General features: G+C 32.7%; 7 protein-coding genes across 7 annotated transcripts, besides 11 other annotated features; 1 reads left to right on the top strand and 6 right to left on the bottom strand.

Annotated features, from left to right (window-relative positions):
* Positions 1-2,944: part of a mobile genetic element that runs on past the window's edge.
* Positions 2,945-14,690: a mobile genetic element.
* Positions 4,915-5,261, top strand: TVAGG3_0091110 (protein of unknown function, DUF4108 family; the record flags this gene model as incomplete). The annotated part of the gene is made up of 1 exon (XM_051222454.1): positions 4,915-5,261. A coding segment is annotated over one exon (347 nt), but the record flags the coding sequence as incomplete, so codon positions are not given.
* On the bottom strand, positions 7,663-8,030 carry TVAGG3_0091120 (KilA, N-terminal/APSES-type HTH, DNA-binding family; the record flags this gene model as incomplete). Its single annotated transcript, XM_001305124.2, has 1 exon — positions 7,663-8,030. A coding segment is annotated over one exon (368 nt), but the record flags the coding sequence as incomplete, so codon positions are not given.
* On the bottom strand, positions 11,905-12,057 carry TVAGG3_0091130 (uncharacterized protein; the record flags this gene model as incomplete). Its single annotated transcript, XM_051222455.1, has 1 exon — positions 11,905-12,057. One exon carries the CDS (start codon positions 12,055-12,057, stop codon positions 11,905-11,907), a length of 153 nt encoding a protein of 50 aa, XP_051107441.1.
* On the bottom strand, positions 12,077-12,478 carry TVAGG3_0091140 (uncharacterized protein; the record flags this gene model as incomplete). Its single annotated transcript, XM_051222456.1, has 1 exon — positions 12,077-12,478. The coding sequence occupies one exon, from the start codon at positions 12,476-12,478 to the stop codon at positions 12,077-12,079; it is 402 nt and encodes a 133-aa protein (XP_051107442.1).
* A 1,561-nt stretch (positions 14,691-16,251) lies between the features above and the next one.
* On the bottom strand, positions 16,252-16,614 carry TVAGG3_0091150 (uncharacterized protein; the record flags this gene model as incomplete). The annotated part of the gene is made up of 1 exon (XM_051222457.1): positions 16,252-16,614. The coding sequence occupies one exon, from the start codon at positions 16,612-16,614 to the stop codon at positions 16,252-16,254; it is 363 nt and encodes a 120-aa protein (XP_051107443.1).
* Positions 16,615-18,675: 2,061 nt separating this feature from the next.
* Positions 18,676-18,712: a mobile genetic element.
* Positions 18,676-18,712: a terminal%2Cinverted (terminal inverted repeat of Banshee-A3 transposon ID:TVAGG3_0091160).
* Positions 18,713-18,868: 156 nt separating this feature from the next.
* Positions 18,869-18,913: a mobile genetic element.
* Positions 18,869-18,913: a terminal%2Cinverted (terminal inverted repeat of LTR141 transposon ID:TVAGG3_0091170).
* A 55-nt stretch (positions 18,914-18,968) lies between these two features.
* Positions 18,969-19,073: a mobile genetic element.
* Positions 19,074-20,141: 1,068 nt separating this feature from the next.
* Positions 20,142-23,002: a mobile genetic element.
* On the bottom strand, positions 20,958-21,431 carry TVAGG3_0091200 (MULE transposase domain-containing protein; the record flags this gene model as incomplete). The annotated part of the gene is made up of 1 exon (XM_051222458.1): positions 20,958-21,431. A coding segment is annotated over one exon (474 nt), but the record flags the coding sequence as incomplete, so codon positions are not given.
* On the bottom strand, positions 21,487-22,406 carry TVAGG3_0091210 (MULE transposase domain-containing protein; the record flags this gene model as incomplete). The annotated part of the gene is made up of 1 exon (XM_051222459.1): positions 21,487-22,406. A coding segment is annotated over one exon (920 nt), but the record flags the coding sequence as incomplete, so codon positions are not given.
* Positions 22,980-23,002: a terminal%2Cinverted (terminal inverted repeat of TvMULE transposon ID:TVAGG3_0091190).
* Positions 23,003-23,055: 53 nt separating this feature from the next.
* Positions 23,056-23,092: a mobile genetic element.
* Positions 23,056-23,092: a terminal%2Cinverted (terminal inverted repeat of Banshee-A3 transposon ID:TVAGG3_0091220).
* Positions 23,093-23,330: the final 238 nt, after the last annotated feature.

The raw sequence follows: 23,330 nt of genomic DNA on the forward strand, positions 1-23,330 counted from the left end.
GTACAATACGGTGATTCAGGAAAGCGCACAAGGAGATCTAGATAGCTCTAAACGCTCTACAGAAAGTTTTCTCATGAGCAAAGGAATATGAGACGAATTGTCTCTCGAAATGTAAGTGAAAGTGGAAAAAGGAGAGACACAGTCACTATCCAGCTTCATACTGGCTTCAACTCCGAGAAGTCACATCATGGCAACCGTAAGATATGATTCTTTCTGGTTTAGGGTCTAAGAAATCACAATAAGTTCAACGGGAAGTGATTTTGAAGTTTCTGCCTTCCCTTTCAAAGCATAGTCAGAATAGGAGAACAGAAGACAACTGTACTAGTTAGCCCACTGGAAAGTTAAGCAAGGAGATACTTAATAGGATGATAACATAGTTTCCTTGTGACGAGAGCTTAATTTGAGAATCATCGAAATGTACGATTTTAGCCCATTAGTGTTTCAACGACTTAAAGACAAACTTAAAAACTCAAGGAGAAGATTTGTCAAGCCTTGTGAGAGGGAGGATGCTATGAATGTCACAAACACATTGGTCGGCAGAGATTCAAGAGTCTGTCAGCAAATGAGGCAACCCTTGTAGGATAAAGGTGAGCTAAAACCAAACCTCAAAAGTTCGCTAATGATGGATCATCTGTTAGAAATACCTGAATTTCTCAACGATGAATGAGTTTTACAGTCTTGGGTTGCATACCATCTTGAATGACAACAAGTAGAACACTGCCTTGATATTATGGCACATAGGAATGGCTGCTTCATATAGAATGAAACTTTTGACAGCCGAGGGCAGCAAAGAATCTGATGTTATTATTACAACAAGGAGACAATCTAGAGAAGAAATATTCATTAAAGGAACAGATTTTCTGGAGTTTTCGATCATTGCTGCTTCGTGGAAGATGGTAAGTTTCAACTCTACTACAAATTCTAACGTTCTTCGAGATACAGAAAAAGAAGATTAGCACCTTATTGATGTAAACTTTACTTATTTGAAGAATGGATTGATATCTGTCGTCATATATGAAAGGAGGTGAAACGTTGAACTTAAAAATTAGTTTCCAGACGTTATAAAAATATTTGACGACCCAAAAGGTTGACAGGAAAAACAACAAACAAGTTTATCAATTTGATTATCAATGTCATCTAACGAGAAGATAATGGAAAACAAAGTATTAAACATCAAGTGACACTAATGATGCATACATATAGAAGAGTCTCAATTGTGGACATGCAAAAGATTGGAAAGAAAAGCACAACTAAATGTTGACTCAGTGTAATTGATTTAAAATTTATAATCTAATAATCATTAGACCTATCTGGCAAAAGAAAAACTTAAACAATCCAGATCAATGGACACACAACGACAAACGTACTGAAAAGGAAAGGATTCTAGAATGACGTGAGATAAGGAAATTTTCATCAATAACATCATAAAATCTCAACACATTCAAAACCTGATAAATATACAAACCGAAAACTAGGTCTCATCCTCATAGGTACGCATAATAGTAACAAGAGCTGCTTTGGTCAAACCTTGTAAAAGACACTGACTGACGGGTTCTAAAATTCTTGGCCGATAGAAAAAGTGACAAATGACCTTGAAGATACATACAGTATGAAAAAGAACAATCGAGTATTATCTGCTTACTTGGTGTATCGCTTGAAGAGATACACCAGAACAGGACAATGAACAATTGTCAGATGGGACATGTTGTGAATGGTAAAAGAAAGAAATGTTATGAATTATTCACTCAGAAATACTTTGTTGATGAGAGTACACTCTCTCCATAATTCTTCGAAGATCTTCATTCTCAATTCTTCGCACTCAATTGAATAGGAGTGTCCGTCTTCTTTGCTTCATAGTACACACATCGAGGAAAGGGCTCTGTATTCGAAGTAACAATGCCCAGTAACAGGTTTTGTGACTGTAATTAAGAAATAAAGAATTCTAAATTGAGTGACATACAGAAGCGTGACAGTGATGTGAGACATATTTAGGTGTTGTCGCTCAAAAGAAAGCAACGCATATTTAGACTCTATTTATAGTTTATGCAAATTTTTGTTTTGTTAATTTTGTTATTTTTATCATAAAATATTAGTTATTTGTTGTGAATAGTTTATGTATCTTTGAAATCAATATTCACAGCGACTGATTAGACGTAATTTAACCACTAATGTTGATTAAAAACGATATGATAGAAATTCACCTCTCAGAAAATACTAGATATTCACTCAAAACCATTTTAAGAGTCATTTGTAGATAACTCTATTCTAGTATAGAACTTAAAAATACTAAGGAATACTACTGTTGATTAAGGAATTAGATGATCAAATGCAGAAGATATATATCATGATCCCTCAAAAACAAGAGAAACTACCAATATATAGCCTACAAATAAATGATGAATAATGGAGAAAACGAGAAGGAATGATCATCTGTACAATAGAAATATAAACAGAAATCAAAACATAACGATCCAGATGGTAACTTTCACTTGGTTAAAGTTTTGTCAATGGCATTATATGTGATCACTAGGAAACTTTTAGAAATGGAGTTGCTGACGTAAATATGCTTATATATGTAAGGTTGTATAATAAACAATTGTGCTTCTTAGATAAACTCTTTTAGGTCAAGTAAGTGCATATATTTTTCTGTACGAGGAAATTGAATCTTAAGAATTCAACAAGAAGTAATTTTTCAGAGCTTAATTCTCAAATTTGTTTACCTTCACAAGATTACTGCAAAGATAAACTTAAAAATTGAATTGAAAATAATCGTGTACCCTGAGAATGAAGTGTCTAAGCTTTTCTTTTAGGAGTCCATCTCTAAGCAATGCTCGCTCGTATACAACTACGATTTCTCACTACTGGTTGCGAATTGCTGCTTAAACTTGGAAATATTGATATATGTACCTATTTCTTATTTCGTATCCAGTAAATCTGCTCTTCTGAATGCAGAGTTTTCAGCTTTAGTAAACTCAAACACTTTAGCAAACATAAACTTAACCTTAGTCGACGCAAACTTTGTTCCTGTAAAACTTTTATGTCCTATGTATTTGTCAATGACGGCAGAAAGTTTCGATTGGAAGATGCAACTGGTGAAAGTATTGTACTACAAGAACACACTTCACAACAAAATAGCTCAAGAACAACAAATGGACAAATGCAACAAATGCAACAACAAAGTCAAGAATAAAAAAAATATTTTTTTTTATTTTTATAAAAATGTACAGAATAGACGTTTCAGATTTTTATTGACTTCCAAGCGTTCAGAAATATGTGTCCATTTAGAGACTATAACAAAGCAGTCGAGAATTTGAAACGTTTAGTTTATTTATGTCGACTCTGCCCAGAATGTTATGTCATGAAAGAATGGGATGTTGTCTTTAACAAACCAAGAGCAACAATAGTTTTCAGAACAAGAATGTAGACAGAAACTTAAGAAAATAAAAGTCGTACAAGTTGGTATGAAGATGTTAGATGCTTGGGATATCTTATTGTCAAAGTTAGAAGATTTTTCAGTTCGTGGTATAAAGTTCTATACACCATCTCCAAACTTCTATTCTATCTTCACTGGATATAAATACGAACAAGTAGAATGGAAAGAAATGTTATAGAAGCTTGGTTAGACCATGTCAAAGAAATAATATGCAATGGAAACGAAAGAGTCTATGAGTATATCTTATGTTGGTTTGCAAAACATCTTACAATATCCAAGTGCTAAAAATGAAACTGCTCTCATTATAATTGGAAAACAAGGAACTGGTAAGAACACATTCTTTACAGATATTTGTGCAAACTGTTAGAGGGCTATTCGAACCTAATATGACAAAACTTAGAAAACATCTGCGGTAAATTTAACTCTTCAATAGAGAATATGAAACTTATAGTATGTAACGAACTTACAAAGTATAGATACAACAAAGGTTTTAAACTCAGATGCTTTGAAGAGTCTTATAACAGACAAAGTTGGAGTTGTTTGAAAGAAAATATAAAGACCAAAGAGTTTGTGAAAATGTTGCAAATTTCATCATGGTTTCAAACAATGTTGTTCCGATGAAGTTAGAAAGTTCTGACAGAGATATGTAGTTGTCAGAACGTCAGATTCTCATATGCAAGATACAGAATATTTTGACGACTTAGCAGAAACTTTGACACCTAACTTTTACAACCACTTGTTCTCATATTTCATGACATTAGATATTTCAAAGTTCAATCCAAGACAAATTCCACATACCGAAGAAAGACAAACATTGTTAGAAGCAAACAAGAGTGTATATGAACTGTTTATAGATGAAACTGACTTTGTGTCATTAGATGAAAGGTCATTGTACGATGAATATAAACAGTATTGTCAAGAGTATGGTTATATGGCAGCGTCTAAACGAACATCTTGGCAAATGTCAAAAATCTTTTGGATGTACAGAACGGCGTAATACAAAGAAAATTTTTCTGAGTAAATTTAAAAAAAATATTTTTTTTATTTATTTGAAATGTACGCTGAGTTGTTTTGAGAAGACCGTTGGGAAACTTGTTTGTTAGATAGAAATGAAATTCACTGTTGTGAGTCATTTGAAGTCAAAACAAAGAGACAAAAAGAGTTTTAAGCGGATGGGAGCAAAATAACGGATATGCGCCTATTCTGGTTAGATTGTCCTTATGAAATGTATGAAAAAGGCTTTATATGAAGAATATAGAAAATATTGTCATGAAAACGATATATAGAGATCTAAGCTCTGTATGAGAAATTCATAAACATCTTTCGAAGTTCGGAATGGCAAATATAGAAAGAAATAATTTTTCTGAGTAAATTTTTAAAAAATATTTTTTTTATCCGATAGAAAAAGATGGCAAAATTCATCTCAGTAAATAAGTACATGACAGAAGTCAAAGATAAGTTAGCTCCATTCGCATATTTGAATGTTTACTTCTATAATTTTGAAAAGTCTACATTTGACAAAGTTTGGAACATTGCACCAGTTAAAGTTTGCTGTTGTTAGAAAAAGTGGTGCAACTTTTGAAGACTTAGACATAGAAGGTTTGTTGACAGTCAAAGAAAATTTTGACAGAAAGTTCTCAAAACTCGAGAAAGGTAAAGCATACAAACTTGTTATACCTTATGAACCAAAGAAAGCAGACGACTATGAATATTATGAGTCTAAGATAGTTGAAGTTCAAGGTAAATTGGGTAAAAAGATTTTAGAGTCTAAGCCAGTGTTTCTCCTAAAGAGGAAGAGAACATTGACATTGACCCAGAAATGTTCTAAAAATAAATTTTATTTTTTACATGTCATATCTCACCTTCTCTGGAACTGGTTCACGGTTCTTTCTTCTCTTCTACTTTCTTTTCTTCTACTTTCTTTTCTTTCTTTTCTCTCTTCTTCTTCTTTTCTGGTGGAGTTATGTCAAATTTCTCAGAACCATATTTATGTAAAAGTTCTTTGTCCTTTAATAGCTCTTCTATTCTGTTTCCTATTTCATCTTCAAGAACAGCGCATGTGTCTTCTTTGCATTCTAAGAACTTTTGTTGGACTTCATCTCTCCAAGAGGCGTCATCTCTGTCAACAAGTCTGTCATTGACAAACTTAAAGACTTCTCTGCCTAATGTTTTATGGTTCTTGTCATATTCCAGAAACAGAACTTTAGAACAAATTCACCTTTCTTGTTTACACTATGTAAGATTTTATGGTCGAAGATGTTTTGCTGTCAAAAAGCTTGTCTCGAAATAGATAGCGAAATCGCTAGACATTTTCAAAAAGATAAAAATTTTAATTTTTCCTAAAAAATATGTTAGAAAAAAAGTTTGCTGACATTGACAAGAAATTTGAGAATGTTTTAAATAAGAACAAGAGGAAGTTGGAAAAATGCTCAGATAAAACCCATACATGACAAGTTCCTATTTGCTCAGAATGGTATAACAGGTCTAATCGCACCACCTGGGTCGGGTAAGACTTTCACTTATCTTAAAATGGCTGCACAACAACAAGAACTAGATGAGAAGAACCCATTCTATGAGTTAGGTAGTCATTTGTAGTACTTCTGGTCAATTTGACCAAACCGTCAATTCGTTCAAAGATATTATAAAGAAGTCTAAGTTAGTATGTATAAAAGACCTCTGAGTTGTTAGATTGGATAAAGAAGTACCCAAAGAAGAGTTTTGGTGTACAATGCTATAAATGAGTATATAAATTCTAAGTTCAAAGACCAAATGAGGAAATGCAGAGAATATTAGAGAAGAAACACTTCAGAAACAAACAGAAAGAGATAGAATACATTTCGAAGAAATTGCAATCTTACGATTGGAAGACTTACCCTCACAGATGTCTTCTTATCTTAGATGATTTCGCCTCTCATCCTTTGTTAAAGAACAGAGAACAAGATATGTGTCGAATTCTTAAGAAGCTCAGACACTTTAACATCTCAGTTGTCATTTGTGTACAGACAGCAAAGAGTTTAAGTAAGGATGTTAAAAGAATACTTACTGACATAATACTTTTTTCCCGGATTGTCCGAAGACGATTTCATGGAACTTATGAAAGAGTCCATGGCAGGTAAGTTTGACAGACATGAACTATGGAGAAGTATAAAGTCATACAAGACCCTCATACTTCTTTCAGAATTCATATCTACGCAAACAAAGTTCAAATTGTAAAAAGTCAAGCTTGAAAAATGTAAGTGTTTAGTCTTAGTAAGTCTGTTGTGGTGCTGGGGCTGTCGGTCCTTCTGGCTTTGGAATGGACTCGGTTGGTGGTACGTCGGACATTCGTTTGTGTCCTGTTCGGAAGGAAGAACTTTTCCAGTTGTCGGGAAAAACTTTTCCTGTCGGAAGGAAAAATTTTTTTTTTGTTGGAAGGAAAAATTTTTCCAGTTGTCGGGAAAAAAGTTCTCAATTTTCGAAAATTTGAATGGTTTACGGACGGACAACAGGAAAATTTTTTCCAGTTGTCGGGAAAATTTTTTCTTGTCGGATGGAAAAACTTTTTCTGTCGGAAGGAAAAACTTTTTCTGTCTGTATGTTTGGTATCGGAATGCCAGAAGGATTTGACAAGACAATTTACATCTAGAGCTACATGAGCCATCTTTGGTGTCAAGCTTGAAAATAAATGGTTCATTAACTCTGCTTGTTTGAAGTTGTCAAAAATACTCTGTTATTTTTTCCTTTAACAATGGCAAATCTTCTTTGAAGGTAAGTATTGTACAACCTTTCATATCATAGTGTGTTTGAGGTAAAGTATCTTGAACTATTTGTTTCACATCTTCATTCGGTGTCATTGAAATCGGTAAGTTTTCGCGATAGAACAATTTCTGTCAGATTTGTAAATCTTAGCAAGGTCGTAAAAGCTTTTGTTGTTTCTTCTGACTAAATGCAACATAACCATATCTTTATCTTCTTCATTTTCCATCTCTTCAGTATAAATCATATACTTATAGTTCTTTTCCTTTCCTTTTGGTACCGCAACGTGGCCGAACGTTAGTATTCTTTTCTGAATGTTTTTGTCTTTTGCTTCAAGCTTGTTCTCTAGCTCTTCACGTTCTTGTCTGTGAATTTCGTCAAGAAGTCTGTAAATATTCCAAGCATAACGAGGCGAAGCCCACATTGCAACAGCATTTACAAGAAGTCTATGTACATAATATCCTCTCAAACCGTTTGGCAATTTTTCACGATTTTCATAGAGTTTTGGCGACCAGGGTTTTTTCCCTACTCGCTGTTCTTCACTGTTTTCATAGAGTTTTGGCGACTGCGGTTTTTTACTTACTCGCTGTTCTTCACTGTTTTCATGAGTTTTAGGCGACCCAGAAAAAAGTCGGTCTCGCTGTGCTTCGCTCAAAAGTTCTTGTGTGCTTTGGTTCCTAAACCAGTCTTGTGGTTTCTTAGTATCTGGAGCAAAACATGCTGTCAAAATACTTTGCATTTGGTACATATCGTCTTTGACCGAACGAATGAGACGGAGTTGTTTGTTAAACTGTATGTACTCGTATTCTTCATTTATGGCTTCATGAACGATAGCAGTGTTGTGTTTCTCTGTTGTTGACATTACTTCTTTACATACAAAATAAAAAAATATTTTTATAAAAACTAGCGTTATTTTTTCTATCTTAAGAAATGTTAAAATATCATGGTTACATATGTGAAAAGAAGTCACGAACAAATGAAGTCCATAAGATTCAGCACAAAATTCTGAATTGAATGGTGTGTCATACATGTCAAACCGTCAAGAATTGAAGGAGATACGAGGCTATAAAGATTTTGGATATTTTCTGACACACACCCTGAGGGAAAAGTGACAAACACGACGATAGAAAAAGTGACAAAATTGAGAGAAAGTTGTTCCCCGACCAAAATGCAATCATGTTGAAAAAGTGACATTTGTAAAGTTGGACGATAGGATTTCCTGAAAAAGTGCAAGACTTGTCTTGAATCAGGACAAGACTTGTCTTGAATCAGGACAAGATTTGTCTTGAAAAAATACAAGACTTGTTCTGAAAAAATACAAGACTTGTCTTGAATCAGGACAATTGTTCTCAAATTTGAGAACTTTACAAGAAAAACTGACTTAAAAAGCCAAGTCTGTTCTGAATCAGGACAAGATTTTGTCTTGAAAAAATACAAGACTTGTTCTGAAAAAATACAAGACTTTTCTTGATCAGGACAAACTTTACAAAATGTAAACTTTACATAAACCGTTTCTATCGTACCATGATATTAGTTGACATTGTTAAACTATCTTCATGTAAAGTATGGCGGTTTGAAACCGTCGGGAACCTCTCACTTTTTTACGAAACTTTCCTCACAATTTTTAAATTTGTGAAAAACTCACGGTTTGACACGTGTCATATGTCATTTTACTCAGAATTTTTTGAAATTCAGCAAAAATAATTTTTAGGTGAAGAGGTGAAGCCCACATTTGCAACAGCATTTACAAAAGTCTATGTACATACAAACCTTCTCCAAACCAGGAGCCAAATTTCTTGCGATTTCGTACGGAATCTCTACCTCGGTTTTCGGAGGTAGCAAACATATGAGGAAATTCTTCTAAAAGTTCTTTTGGCTGTTGTTTTCAAACCAATGGTATGCTTGCTTTGTAGAACAGAAGAGCCATTCAAAATACTTTGCATTTTGGTACATGTCAATCTTTGACCGAACGAATGAGACGTAAACTGTTTGTCTATACTGAACCCACTCGTATTCTTCACTTAATAGCTTCCATGAACGATAGCATGTGTTGTTGTTACTCTGATGTTGACATATCTGTACCTTATCATCCGACGATATAAAAAAAAATATTTTATTAAAAAATTACGTTTTTTCTGATTCACAAAAGAAGACCACAAACGAAATACAAACGACTTCTACATGTATTTTTAGCTCAAGCAACCTTTCGTCACACTATAATTTTATAGCTGTTAACCCCTCATTCTCAATCCTACTTCAAACGTTCTTTCTTTACCGTGCGAGCAACGCCACCATTACACTTTTCTCTCAAACTTTACAAGTAGTCGTCTGTTTCAGGCAGCATCTTTCATTATCGCTTAACAAACACAACCTTAACTCTATTGACTGTTTAGAGTCATATCTTTGCAGTCCTATATATAATGTCTTCCCTATCTTATATCTTTTTGTATTGAAAGTCCTTCCGGTTTCTGAACGATCGTAAAGTAAGCCGTTCACTGCAACGTTCCGATTCGAATGACCATAAGCTTATAGCAAGTTAATATCAACAACTCCGGCGTCTAACCATAAACACAAAACTATTGTATAGGACTTTTGTCTATAAGATATCTGTTCTTGTCTCACATAGGAATCTTCACCGATATCATAAGCTTCAGGATTCTTTTGTCAAATTTTCTGAGTAGAAGCATTTCTAACCCAGATCGTGGGATGTTTCTTTTCAGATAGTGTTAAAATGCTGACAAAGAATATGTTGTTGCTATTTCTTGAGTATCTTACGTTTAAATCACCAATTTCTAAACCACTTTGGTCTCATTTCATCTCTTTTAACTGTTTCATACTTCCAGTGTTTGTCTTTTCCATGTATCTACATTACAAATAAAAAATAATATTTTAAAAAACTAGTCGTAATATTTTTTTCTGTCTTAAGGAAATTTCATGATTTCATACGGAATATCAATTTAAAATATATTTAGGCGACCAGGTCACTCGGTTTTAAATGAACTTCTCTGAAAAAGTGTTGACAACATGACATTTTGACAACAACACAGAAATTATACTTCTTCGTAAATGTTTTGTCAAGACTTCTTCGTAATGAGCAGTAAAAGACCCAAAATATATTTTTAGGGTAGAAGGGTAGTATCTACCCGTTTTTTACCCTGTTTCTACGCCCATAATCGTCCCCTAGCTTACTTGAGAACAAAGTCATTGATGTTCCATTATGTCATCTTTTACTCAGAATTTTGTGCTGAATCAGCAAAAATATATTTTTAGGGTAGAAAGGGTATTATCTTACCCCAGTTCTATCTACCCTCACATTATCTACCATAAAGTTTTTACAAGCGTTATTACATTGGCCGATATATGTTGTGATGGTTCATGACTTTAAACAGTTTTGTAGCTTCTTATTTCTTCTCTCACGAAGGTATCAAAAATTTTAACTATGACGCGAAGGTTTCTTTATATTTTCTTTTTGACATCTGATAAGAAGGAATCGTTAGCGTGGATAGTTTTTGTGTTTTCAGAACATGTCAACATGTCCATTTTATCTTCTGCTGGTTCTCTACTTCTTTCTTTAGTTCAGTATGGTCTTTTCTTCATTTTCTATCTCTTTTGACGAAGTAGTTATATTTCCTCATTGCTGCTTTTACATTTTAGAACATTGTGATGTTTTCATTTTTGCGTTTATATCTTAAAGGTTCGACCAGATGTAATTTGACTTCTAACTTCACGATACTTTTCATATGCATATCTTGTTCTTTCCATGGGAGCATGACCATCCTCTGCACTACCTTTTTTCCTTCTCAAAGGATGCAATTGTTCGTCATGTTTCCAGTAGAATCTGGCAAAGCCGTCGTGTCCTTCAACTTGAGGTTCACTAACATCGAAAGGCATGTCCATAAGACGTTCTTCTTCTAACCTCTCTAGTCTGTTTGGATAATTGCACGTGCTGTTTCCAAATCCATTTCGTAGCGAAGACCAGCCAGTTTGTCATAGACTTTTATGGGTCTTCCCTTCCTATATTTAAACTTCTTCGAAACTCTCCAACCATATCTTTGAACTCTGCTTTTATTCTAGCAGACTTTCTATCCATTCTATATGGGGGCATTTTTATAAAAATAAAAAAATATTTTTTCTTTACTTTACATAACCGCCTGCTGCCATAAGTCTTTGACGCCAACCCATACCAGCTAATGAAGGTTGACTTGGTTTAGTTTGGAAACTAAACTTTGGTTTTGGTTTATCTTCAGTTTTTGGTTTTCTTCTTCTATCGGTTTTTCGTCACTTTTCGGTTCCTCTGACTTTACTTCACTGCAGGAACAGTTGTGTCGTCAACATCTTCATAAATATCATATGCCATTTGTTTTTGTTTTCCTTTCAACTTTTTGTGTTTGTTGTAAAGTTTAGAATATTTCGACTCTAAGTCAATGAGATGTTCTATAATGAACTGTTGGTCAGTGAAGTAAACTTTTCCATCTGTTGTCTCGAAAGCTCCTTCAGACTTCAATATTTTATTTGTGAGAGTCTGTTTCTTTTTTGAGATACTAGCCGTTCCATTTCTATGAAAAGTGACTTTATAGTTAGGGTTTGTATTTCCAGACCTGGCACTTTCTATTATTGAATTTTTCTCTTCATCTGTAAGTTCTTTGACAGGTTTTGACAATGGTTCTGAACTTTTTGTTTGTGGTGTCAAATCTACCGTTTCAACTTCTTCGGTCATTTCATCTCAGTAAAAAATTTTAGTTTGGTTTGTTTTCAACTGGTTGTTGTTGTTTTTTAAGTCGGTCTAAAACTTCCTGAGGTATAGGAAGAACTTGACAAACACGTTGTGTAACTGCTGGAAGTCGACAAATCCATCTTGAACCCATTTGTCTCAATGCTGTATTGTTCATTTCATCTCAGTAAAAAACTTTACATTCCCCACGTTTGAGGCGGTTGAGGTTGGTTATTGTTTACCCACTGTTGTGCATGGTTATATCCTCTGTTAAAGAATCTTTCACCTTGGTCCATATAGTGTCCTGCTTGGTTATAGTAGTCATTTGCTTTGTTATAATAGTTTCCTGCTTGTCTTCCTACATTGTCCATCCATCCTTGAACTTTTCCTCTTGTTTCAGGATTTGGAATAAGATTTGTTGCATCTCGTGCTACATCCCAACCTTTCTGTACAGTTTGTATAATAGGTTGTGCTTTCTCTTTAAGTATACCTAATGTACTCAAAATCTTCCTTCCAACTCCAAATACACCTCTGGCTATTGTTCCCACTGCGGGCAAAAATCTGGATGCAACTCCTGCTAATGCGCCAAATAAACCCATTTCTTATAGGGTAAAAAATGACGAATCCAAACAAGGACCCCTATGTTTCTAAAGCGACAAAGAAAGCACTCATGATAAAAATCTTTAGTTCAACACCAAATGCTTGGTTTATGGATATCTTGGAAAACATTCCGAGGTATAGAGAAGATGGACCACCATACTGGCTAATATTTGTCGGTCAAAACACAAGATACTGTGAAGCCATACCATTAGTCCAAAAATATTTTAGATATCTTGCAGCTTTGACAATATTCGTTGACAAATACCATCCAACAAAACTGACATCTGACTGTGAAAGTTCTTTCAAATCAGATGATGTAAAAAACTATCTGCGTTCAAAAAATGTAAACCAATATTTCATTGTCGACCAAAACCATTCTGCTCTTGGTGTCATTGACGGTTGTATAAAAATGTTAAGAGACTTAAACCAACCACAAGGTGGTGAAGCAAATGAAATGTCATATGACGACAAATATAGACACTTCTCCATGGCAAAGATGAGACAAGTTTTAAATATTTACAATAGCCGTAAACAAAAAGGTTTGGGAAACCACTCCCCCGAAGAAATGAAAAACAACCCTGACTTAGAGAAAGACTATATATTTAATAATTTAGTCAAAAGAGACAAACAAGAAAGAATGCCGGGCTTCAAACTTCAGAAAGGTGACAAAGTAAAAATAGAAATACCTAAACGCGACCCATATGAAAATACTATTGACTATGACAACAATGGGAACCCGACAGGTACTCACATTCGTGTTCGTAAAAATAGAAGAAAGTATACAAGAGAATATTATGAAGTTTTAGGCAAACATGGCAAAATGTACAGACTGCAAGCAGAAGATAAAACTACTATTGTCAGACCTCGTTTCAAACTTGTCAAAGTTCAAGGTGGTATACTTTCAAAGACAGTTCCTAACAAATATAAGACAACTCCTGACGAATATGCTAAAGAAGTTGAAAATGACGACTAAGCAATTCTATACCATGCGTAAACTGTCATGTAAGGTGGCATGTATTCTTTACTTTGTCCCGTTGTTTGCGTATATCCTGAAACGAAATGTGTATGGTTTCCTTCTCCCTGAGTGTCACTCCAGTAACAATTTATAGCAAACTTAACGTCGTCTTTAACATCATATCCTTTACCTTTTGTCATTCCTGACCAATCCCAATATCTATGCTTATGCCAACCTGCTTGAGATGTACTTAAATCTATGTAGTGACTGTGTGCAGGTAAATTTTCACCTGAAATCGTTTTACTTCCACCTGTTTCCTTTGAAGAGTTTGCACAATACAAAAACCTGTCGACTATTTGTTCCCATGCACCAACACCAAACATTACTTGAGGACCTCTTGCTTCCATAGATGTATAAATAGAACCTACTGGGTTCATTAAATCAAACATATGAGACATTATAGGATTGTCTCTTTTGAACTTAAAATATAGTGCAACTATTTCAGGTTTCTTCTGGTTTGTGTCAGAATATTTTTTATAATATAATCTTATGTTTTCAGGGTAGGTAAAATCTTGACTATAATATTTATTTCTGTCATCTTCATAATAGTATACTATTCTCGTTTTTTCTATTGCATTATATCTTTTATATCTATAATAATCTAAATATAATGTTAGCTTTTGTTCATCTACATGTGGTGTTCTGACGTCATCTCCATAGTCATAATAATATGGTGCTGGAGCTGGGTCAGGCAATGTCATATCTGTCATTTCAAAAACTCTTAAATATTTCTTTTGTTCGTCTCCATATAAGTTTAAGTAGCAGTTGTTGTCTAATGGAACTTTAACTTGTGTACCATCATTCTTTTTATAGCTTACATACATTTCATTGTTATTTTTCGGAATGAGTTTATACCGTGTACCATTTTCTAAGGACTGTACAAACTGCCATCTAAAATATTTATTTTCTTCATTGACAGAAAAGTCACCAACAATAGTTTCAATATTTTTTGTTCCTATCAAACTTTGGTATATTTCATTGACATATGTTTTATCTGCTTTATTTTCAAGGCTAACGTTTAAGTCTGTTATTTCAGAAGATGTATGTGTATGTCCAACGCACTTTTCCTGTTTAAGGTTTCTTGTAAGTTTGTAATATTTGCAATGGTATGTGTATGTCCAACGGCACTTTTACTGTTTAAGGTTTCTTGTAAGTAAGTCTGTTATTTCAGATATAGAATGTGTATGAGTCTTTTTAGAATATTCGTTTTCAGCTCTCGTCACTTCACTTGACATTTTATTGTCAACATATGTTTTGTCTGCTAGTTCAGGATGAGTATGTTCTTTTGTTGCATAAGCTTTGTTAGCTCTTTCTTCTTCTTTTGCTATTGCATCGTCTACATATTCTTTGTCAGCTTTGTTGTCAACATCTGTTTTCAAAAGAAGTTCATTTATAGGTTTCTCGTTTAAAGTTCCTTTTGTTGGATTTATACAGACAGTATGGTTCTTATTGTCTTGAAACAGAAACTCATCTGTCATTGGGTTTAATGTCAGTTTTAAGTTTCCTTCTTTCAATGACTCAGATATCTTAGAATAGTTTGAAAAGTTTGTTGTGTTCTTATTTAGAGCTTGCATAATGAGTTGTCGGTTGTGTTGTATTTCTCTCATGGAAGCAATATCTTTCGACATTTTTATTCTAGATAAAATATGCTTTCAATAGAAAAAGAAAATTCAAGAGTTGCTACAACTAAACCATTAGATGAACTTTTTACTAATGTCGGTCAAAAGTTTGAGACAGAGACCGTAAAGCATGAAGGCTATCGTTTTGACTACCCATTAAGATGGTTAAGAGACCCATCCGTCACAAAAGCTATTGGCTTTCGTAGAATGAAGTTCATTTCAGAAGCCATACATGGTTTCCCATTTACGGTCGGTTTGAAGTTAGATACTATAACAAAGAAAAACGTATGTATGAGAAATTTGAACAGGGAAAACTTTTACAAGTTAGTTTGCTTGTAAACTTAGAAACAACTCTTCAAGCTTTTCAAGAAAAAATAAACGATATCTATATCGAATATGCAAACCAGTATAACATTGACGAAGGAGAATACCATCTCGATATTATTTATGACAGGAAAAATGCAACTGTTAAAATCAATAAAATAGAAGACCTTGGAGAAAACGTTTATATTTCTACAAAATATAACAACTTGGCATGGTATAGATTTCTGAGGATGTTAAATCAGCCTGCAGCATATCCAGTACACCCAGACTTTTATGAAGTCGAAAACCCTAATGGAACATATGAAAATGTTTTCGACCAAGATGCTATTATTGTTCATGCTTCATTTTCTGGCGCCCAAAACTCTTTCTTATGCTTGGCAAATGACTTTTACGAAAAACCTACAAAGTTATACGAACCACCAAGTGGAAGTATTTCAGACTTTCAAGTATGGTTTACTACAGATGGAAGAAAAAGAATAATTCCATTATACCATGCGTTTTACTTAGAACTTAGTTTCATATACAACTACTATCGAACGGTAAAAATATAATTTTTTAATACGGTTGAGGTGTTGGATTTGGTTGCCAACTAGACTGTGGTGCAGGTTCAGGCTATTGTATAACAGGAGCTTGCTCTTCTGGTTCAGGGTCTTTAGGTATAATACCAAAAACTGACCTACTCTTTTACCAATATTTTTGACACCGTTCCATACTCCTCTTCCGACAGATTTTATTCCATTCCATATACCTCTTCCAACATTTCGAAAGAAGTTTCCTATCTTACTGAAGAAACCCATTTACTACGTGTAAAAATCTAATGTCCGCCTAGTCTCTTACGTTTCCTGTTGAGTTCCATAGCATTCTTTAACTGGAGCTCATACATTCTGTTTCTCCTCTGGTAGAAAACATATTCTGGGTCAACTCCTGTGTTCGCGTCATCTGCATAAAGTTGTTTATATCCCACTTCAGGGTTTGTATAAAACTCTTTCCATCTCATATTTGCATACCATGGTGGCAAACCTAACGCAGCGTCATTTGACATGGCAGTTTGCATTTGTACATCTGTTGGCACTTGACCATAGTTTGCCATTGCAGTTTGTATTCTAACTTCATTTGGAATATTCTCTGGGTTTGGTTGTCCAGGTTGCTGTGCATTCGCTAAGTTCTGTGCGTCCATTTAATATTAGATAAAAATATCTCTTACGAGTACATATACTGAACATTTGCAGGCATTGGTTCATCTTCATATTCTCTGTACTTTTCTGCCACGTCAAAGAAATAAATGACACAATGGAAAAAACCTAAAACAAGTAGTCCGATTTCAAACCACATTTACTTACTAATAAAATTTCTTTATTGTGACACTTTCTCCAGTTTATAGGACCTCTCTCATATTCTATCTTGTCATATATAAACTCATAGTCATGTATGTCCTCTAACCATCTCATAACGGTTTCCAAACCACTTTTATCGGATGTAAAGTAAAAGCATGGATGGTTATGTAAAACGTCTAAAGTTTCTAAAGAGTCTCTCAAAGTCCAGTCTACTTGGTATTGAAAATCCCATGTGTTATAGAACGGCGGGTCCACTATAAAGAAAACATTTTCCTTGTCTTTATATTTTTCATACAAATCTGTCCAATGACATCTCACAAACTCTATACCCTCAATATATTTTTCTATGTCCTCTTTGAAAACATTTGTATAGTTAAGATATAAAACTTTTGACATAAGTGTTTCAATGTCATGAACTCTTATAGAACCACTATATAATAGTCTAGCAGATATACTATTCCAGTCTATATATTCTGCTTTTTTCAAAACCTCTCTCACAATATTTTTCTTATCTAATGGTATACGTTCCATCTTACCTATAGGTATCTTTTCTTTTAACTCTTTCAATATATTGTTTGTGTCTGGTATATGTTTGAGACGGTCCATATAGTTGTCGAAGTCATTGCATATAATCTTTGAGTCTGGGAATATTATATGGCACAAATGGGATATATAGAAACTTCCACCGAACAAATCTACAAATGTTAGACCATTCGGTAGTTTCTTAAGTTCTCTCAATATAATATCTTTACATCTACTCTTATTTCCAAAGAACGGTAACGGTGGTTTTGTAAAATTCATTTATATATAATAATAAAAATGTTTTTACCTGAAAAGTGACAGAAAAGTGACAAAACATTTACGAAGAAATCATGAAAATTCAAGAGGGTAGAAAAGAGGTTAGAAAAGAGGTTAGATCTAACCTTCTACCCTAAATTATATTTTTGGGTCCTTTACACTCATTACGAAGAAGAAGTCTTGACAAAACATTTACGATGAAATCATGAAAATTCAAGAGGGTGAGAAAACAGGTGAAAAAACGGGTGAGATCTCACCTCTTCACCTAAACATTATTTTTGGGTCCTTTACACTCATTACGATGAAGTCTTGACAAAACATTTACGTTCATGTTTGACAAAACATTTACGAAGAAGTCTTGACAAAACATTTACGAAGAAGTCTTGACAAAACATGTACGTTCATGTTTGACAAAACATGAAAACATATATAATTTGTGAAAAGTGACACATTATATATAATGTTTTCGACCCAGAAGACTAACAATTTTCCGAATAAAAAACTTCATTTATAATAATCATCTTCAGGGCTAGAAGGCACGAAGTGCCTGGAAGCCCCATTACCTTTTTTTTTTTTTTTTTTTTTTTTTTTCTATTCATCTATTAGTAAACACTACCGTATATTATTTTTTAAGCTATCTTATTTTTTGAACTTTTATTCAAATCTTTGGTCGCAAGAAGAATTGCATGATAAATAAAAACATTTAATCAAAGTCAATTTTATTTTTCATATTCAAATGGACTGAGTGTTAACATTTAACATTTTTTGCTAATTGTCGTCAAAAATTAGGCGTAAAGCAAAAATTGATATTTCATATGGTTTTATGATAGATAAGCATTATATTCCCACTCATTATATTCGTAAATTTTGAGGTTTATCCTTCGCTTTAAGATCATTGAATTTGATTTTTATATAAAATAGTTATATATTAGAAAATAATATGAGTTTATGTGATATTATTTTTCAGAAGATTTCATTCTATATGCCTATGAAAAGTACTCTCAAAACTAACTTTTTCCTAATTATAATTAAATCTAGAATATTGTATTATGCTTAGTATTATTTCATTTTTCTCATTCAATTTAGAATTTACAAATGTCAAAAAATTGAGAGCTGTCACTTTTGATGAATTTCTGTTTATTACACTAGAGGGCGCAACGCGCCTGGAAGCCCCACTTACCTGACCTTACTAGATTCATATTAATAAATACATATACCAAAATTGAGCCTTTTGTAATGCATGAAAATTCGGTTCAATTCATTTTTGTCACTTTACATATCGGATGTATTATCTAAGAATTATATTATAAAATAATAATTTTGTGTTTTATATGTTTATTTGTATAAATTGATTCAAAAAAAATGGAAAGACAAGAAGTGGATCTGCCAAATGAAAATCAGTTTTTGAACTTTGTATAAGGAATTGTTGGCTATGATGCACTGATCATGAATCAGTACATCATAGCCAACAATTCCTTCGCAAACAGCGGGAAACTTTGTCTGATTCCACACTAATTTTATTAATTTATCTAAACTTTTATCCTCGTCTACAATTTAATCATCAATAATTATCTCTTGTTCTATTTCACTATTATATATATATATATTTATATGATTTGATTTAAAAAAAATAAATTAATTAATAAATCATTTACTCAAATATATCAAAAGTTTTATTTTTATATATAAAGATAACTGCTTTTAAAAAAATACCCTATATATTTTGCCATGTAAACTATTTTTGTCATGTAAACTTGTCACTTTTTGTCAGAAGTGAAGTGAACCGAATTTTCATGCACAACAAAAATTGAGCCTTTTTTATTTCTGAGAAATTGTTCGTTATTTGACATGACCACGTTCTTACAAAAAATATAAAATTTTCTTTGTTTTCAATTTTTCGACTTAAATAAAGTGTTTCGAGCATTACAATATCAGTAGAACTGTTGTTATTATTATAGATTTTATCAATTTACCAGATTTAATGGATTTTTACCTAAATAAGAAATAATAATTTTTCCAATTCATGCATTATAATTATTTAAAGCTAATGTCCTACTTTATTAATGATATTCACTGTATATCACCACCAATTCACAAGCACAATACTCAAACATGACTCAATTGTATAAGCATATTGCACTTCAGATTAAATTCTATTTGAATAATTTCTTTTATATGCTTTGTCATATGCCATTGTGTATATTGTTTGTGTGAATGTAGGATAATTTCTAATCCAAATTGCAAATTAAAAAAATTTACAATTCTTTTCTGATTTATCATTTTAAATGATGTTAAATAACATTGTTCTCTTTAACAGATTATTGTTTAATTATTAAATCATCAAATTATAAACAAGCATGTCATGAAGCTTTTTGTCAGAATGAATTAAATAAAGTGTAATAATCTGTAGGGTGAATGTATAAACATGCAACAATTGTTTAGGTAAGAAATCAAATTTGATATAATATAATTTCGGGACTCAGTTGGCTAGGCTTGCCCGAAGGGCAAGCCTAGCCAACTTCGGCAAAATAAACATTTAATTGTGAGTGATTAATATTATATTTTAAAGAGAGGGGGCACAAACTTGCCCAGTGAGGTGAAGTGAAAAGTGACAAGTTTACATGTCAGAAATGTAAAGTGTCGGATTTAAAACAAAAAATGGATTAATTTATTATTATATGATAGAGAGATTTGGTAAGTTAATATCAAATTTGTAAGTAAGGGAAAAAAAAGTAAGAAAGAAAGAAAAAATTTTTAAAAAATAAAAAGCCACTCGCTTCGCTCGCGGTTGACAAAAAGAACAAATTCGAAAAATAATTGTATGAAATTACGAAACTAAGCCACTCGCTTCGCTCGCGGCTTAAGAAAAGAACAGATTCGAAAAAAGATTGTACAAAACTAATAAACTAAGCCGCGAGCGAAGCGAGCGGCTTAAGTAAACAACATATTTCGGATTATCGATACTAAAAATTTTTTTATTTTATTACATTTTTTTTGCATTTTTTTAAAGCTTCTTAACTTAAATCATGGAATGTCTCAAAGACAAAAGTAGCATACAGCATGTAAAGCTAAAGAAAGATAATCATAATTAATACCTTAATTTTTAGTATTACGCATTTTTAGGTGCAAAATTTAAAAACATTCTAATACAATAGAGCAGTTTCCAAAAGTAGCATACAGCATGTAAAGCTAAAGAAAGATAATCATAATTAATACCTTTAAAGTTTAAAATCTTGATTTTTTTAAAAATCAAATATTTATAACTTTAATACATACAGCTTAAACCTTATACTTGTTTTCTCTTGTGAGAAAGCAATCTTACAAAGCTAACAATCCTAAAAAATAAAGAATTAAAATTTAATAATTTAATCTAAAATTAAAATCAAAATTAAATAAAATGAGTTCTTTGTAATAATACTTTCAAGGTCGGATATATTTTAGTGGGATCTATTGAGTCATCACTAACAGCATTGAGCAATCTATTGAGCATTGAAATACTCTCGATTTTTCTTTGTCTTTTTACATCAATTTCTGCGTTAGTTGCTTTTTCCATGATCCTAATAACACGGTCATCTGCTGGATTTTGATCAATTTTGAGTTTGATAACGAAAGATGGTATCACTTTTGTATAAATTTCTATAATAACATCATCAATTCTGAGATTTTTTCGATCAGGAAAATAGTCATGTTTGAGTGTTCTAAAATGAGCTTCGGCAATATTGTTAGTTGCGTCGCCTTCACGCCTGTCACGAGCAATCCATCTTGATATGTTGTAACGCCATTGTCTGTTAAAGTATTGAGATGCTGTTGGATCTGTGTCGAGCAACTCCAGAACTTGATCATAGGCAGCATTTGCTTCTTCCTCATGTTCTGCATCTAATTTGAAGACTAAATCCTTCATCAAATTATAGAATTGTTCAAATTTTTCTTGAGAAGAAAACTTATTTGATTTGCGAAGAATTGCACGAAGAACATGTACTCCGCACCAAAGTATTTGAGCTTGTGGAATGCTTTCTTCTATTGCTTGAGCTATCTGTGGAGCACAGTCCATGCTAATGTATTCTGGCTCAATTGTTACCCATCTGAGATAGGCGCACACGCAAACTTGAATGTTTTGATAAGTGTCTGGTTGACAAAAGAAATATAAAAAAGGGAAAATGTGAAAATCTTTGATTTTGCCAGTAAATGCATACAATGGAATGTTTGATCGCAACAATTTATAGGTGCTGTCTATATGAAATGTCTTGATACTATGCGCATAAGCTTTGCCTTCAAAAGGCGCGTAATAGAAACACATATTATTGTCTGAGACTTCAAATGCAATGAGATCATCTGGAGATTCTTCTTGTACTGTCTGAACAAAGATTTGCAATGACACAACATCGTCAGGAGAATATCTAGTTTGAAGAGCATGTATTCTCTCTGCAAATCGTTTGATTGCACGTGGTTTTTGAGCGTACATCTCTGGAATGGACGGACCTGTAAGAGGAATTTCAAGATCTTTGAATGCATTTAGCTGTGCTATCGCTCTTTGATTGTCATCTGTTTGGAAGTAATGTTCTAAATATTTGCGATAAAAGACAGACGAATATTGACTTTTGTCATTTGGGGCGGAATGATCATGTTCTTCAACTATTTTGATTAGTTTGTATTTATTTTGATCCAAGATTGCAACATTAAAATGTGCAGGACATTTTGGATATTTGCAGTGGAATGAAATCTGAGATCTTTCTTTCCTGACACGTTCACCATATCCATACTGTGCTTGTATTTCTTGTTTAACTCCAAATTTACAAAGATCCATAACAGTAAAGATAGTTTCTTCTTCTAATTCCATTTGAAATTGAAATGAAAATTAAAAATTCAGAAATTTGAATAGATTTGGTCTGTAATTAAATGAGAATAGCAGTTTGTTCGTCATTGTTTGAGGCAAGAGTATTATAGGAATATTATATGATGGATTTGAGTTGCATATAAAGAGTGCAAAAGGATAAAGAGAGAAATTTTGTTAGATTAAATTATTAAATTTTAATTCTTTATTTTTTAGGATTGTTAGCTTTGTAAGATTGCTTTCTCACAAGAGAAAACAAGTATAAGGTTTAAGCTGTATGTATTAAAGTTATAAATATTTGATTTTTAAAAAAATCAAGATTTTAAACTTTAAAGGTATTAATTATGATTATCTTTCTTTAGCTTTACATGCTGTATGCTACTTTTGGAAACTGCTCTATTGTATTAGAATGTTTTTAAATTTTGCACCTAAAAATGCGTAATACTAAAAATTAAGGTATTAATTATGATTATCTTTCTTTAGCTTTACATGCTGTATGCTACTTTTGTCTTTGAGACATTCCATGATTTAAGTTAAGAAGCTTTAAAAAAATGCAAAAAAAATTGAATACTTTACTGGCTGGGCAAATTTGTCGCCGCCCCTTTTAAAGATTATTATGTAAAATATAAGATAAACTTTTAGCTAAATCGAAGTGTAATAAACAGAAATTCATCAAAAGTGACAGCTCTCAATTTTTTGACATTTGTAAATTCGAAATTGAATGAGAAAAATGAAATAATACTAAGCATAATACAATATTCTAGATTTAATTATAATTAGGAAAAAGTTGGTTTTGAGAGTACTTTTCATAGGCATATAGAATGAAATCTTCTGAAAAATAATATCACATAAACTCATATTATTTTCTAATATATAACTATTTTATATAAAAATCAAATTCAATGATCTTAAAAGCGAAGGATAAACCTC

This window comes from Trichomonas vaginalis, chromosome IV (assembly GCF_026262505.1).
Source record: "Trichomonas vaginalis G3 chromosome IV, whole genome shotgun sequence".
Taxonomy (NCBI): Eukaryota; Parabasalia; order Trichomonadida; family Trichomonadidae; genus Trichomonas; species Trichomonas vaginalis.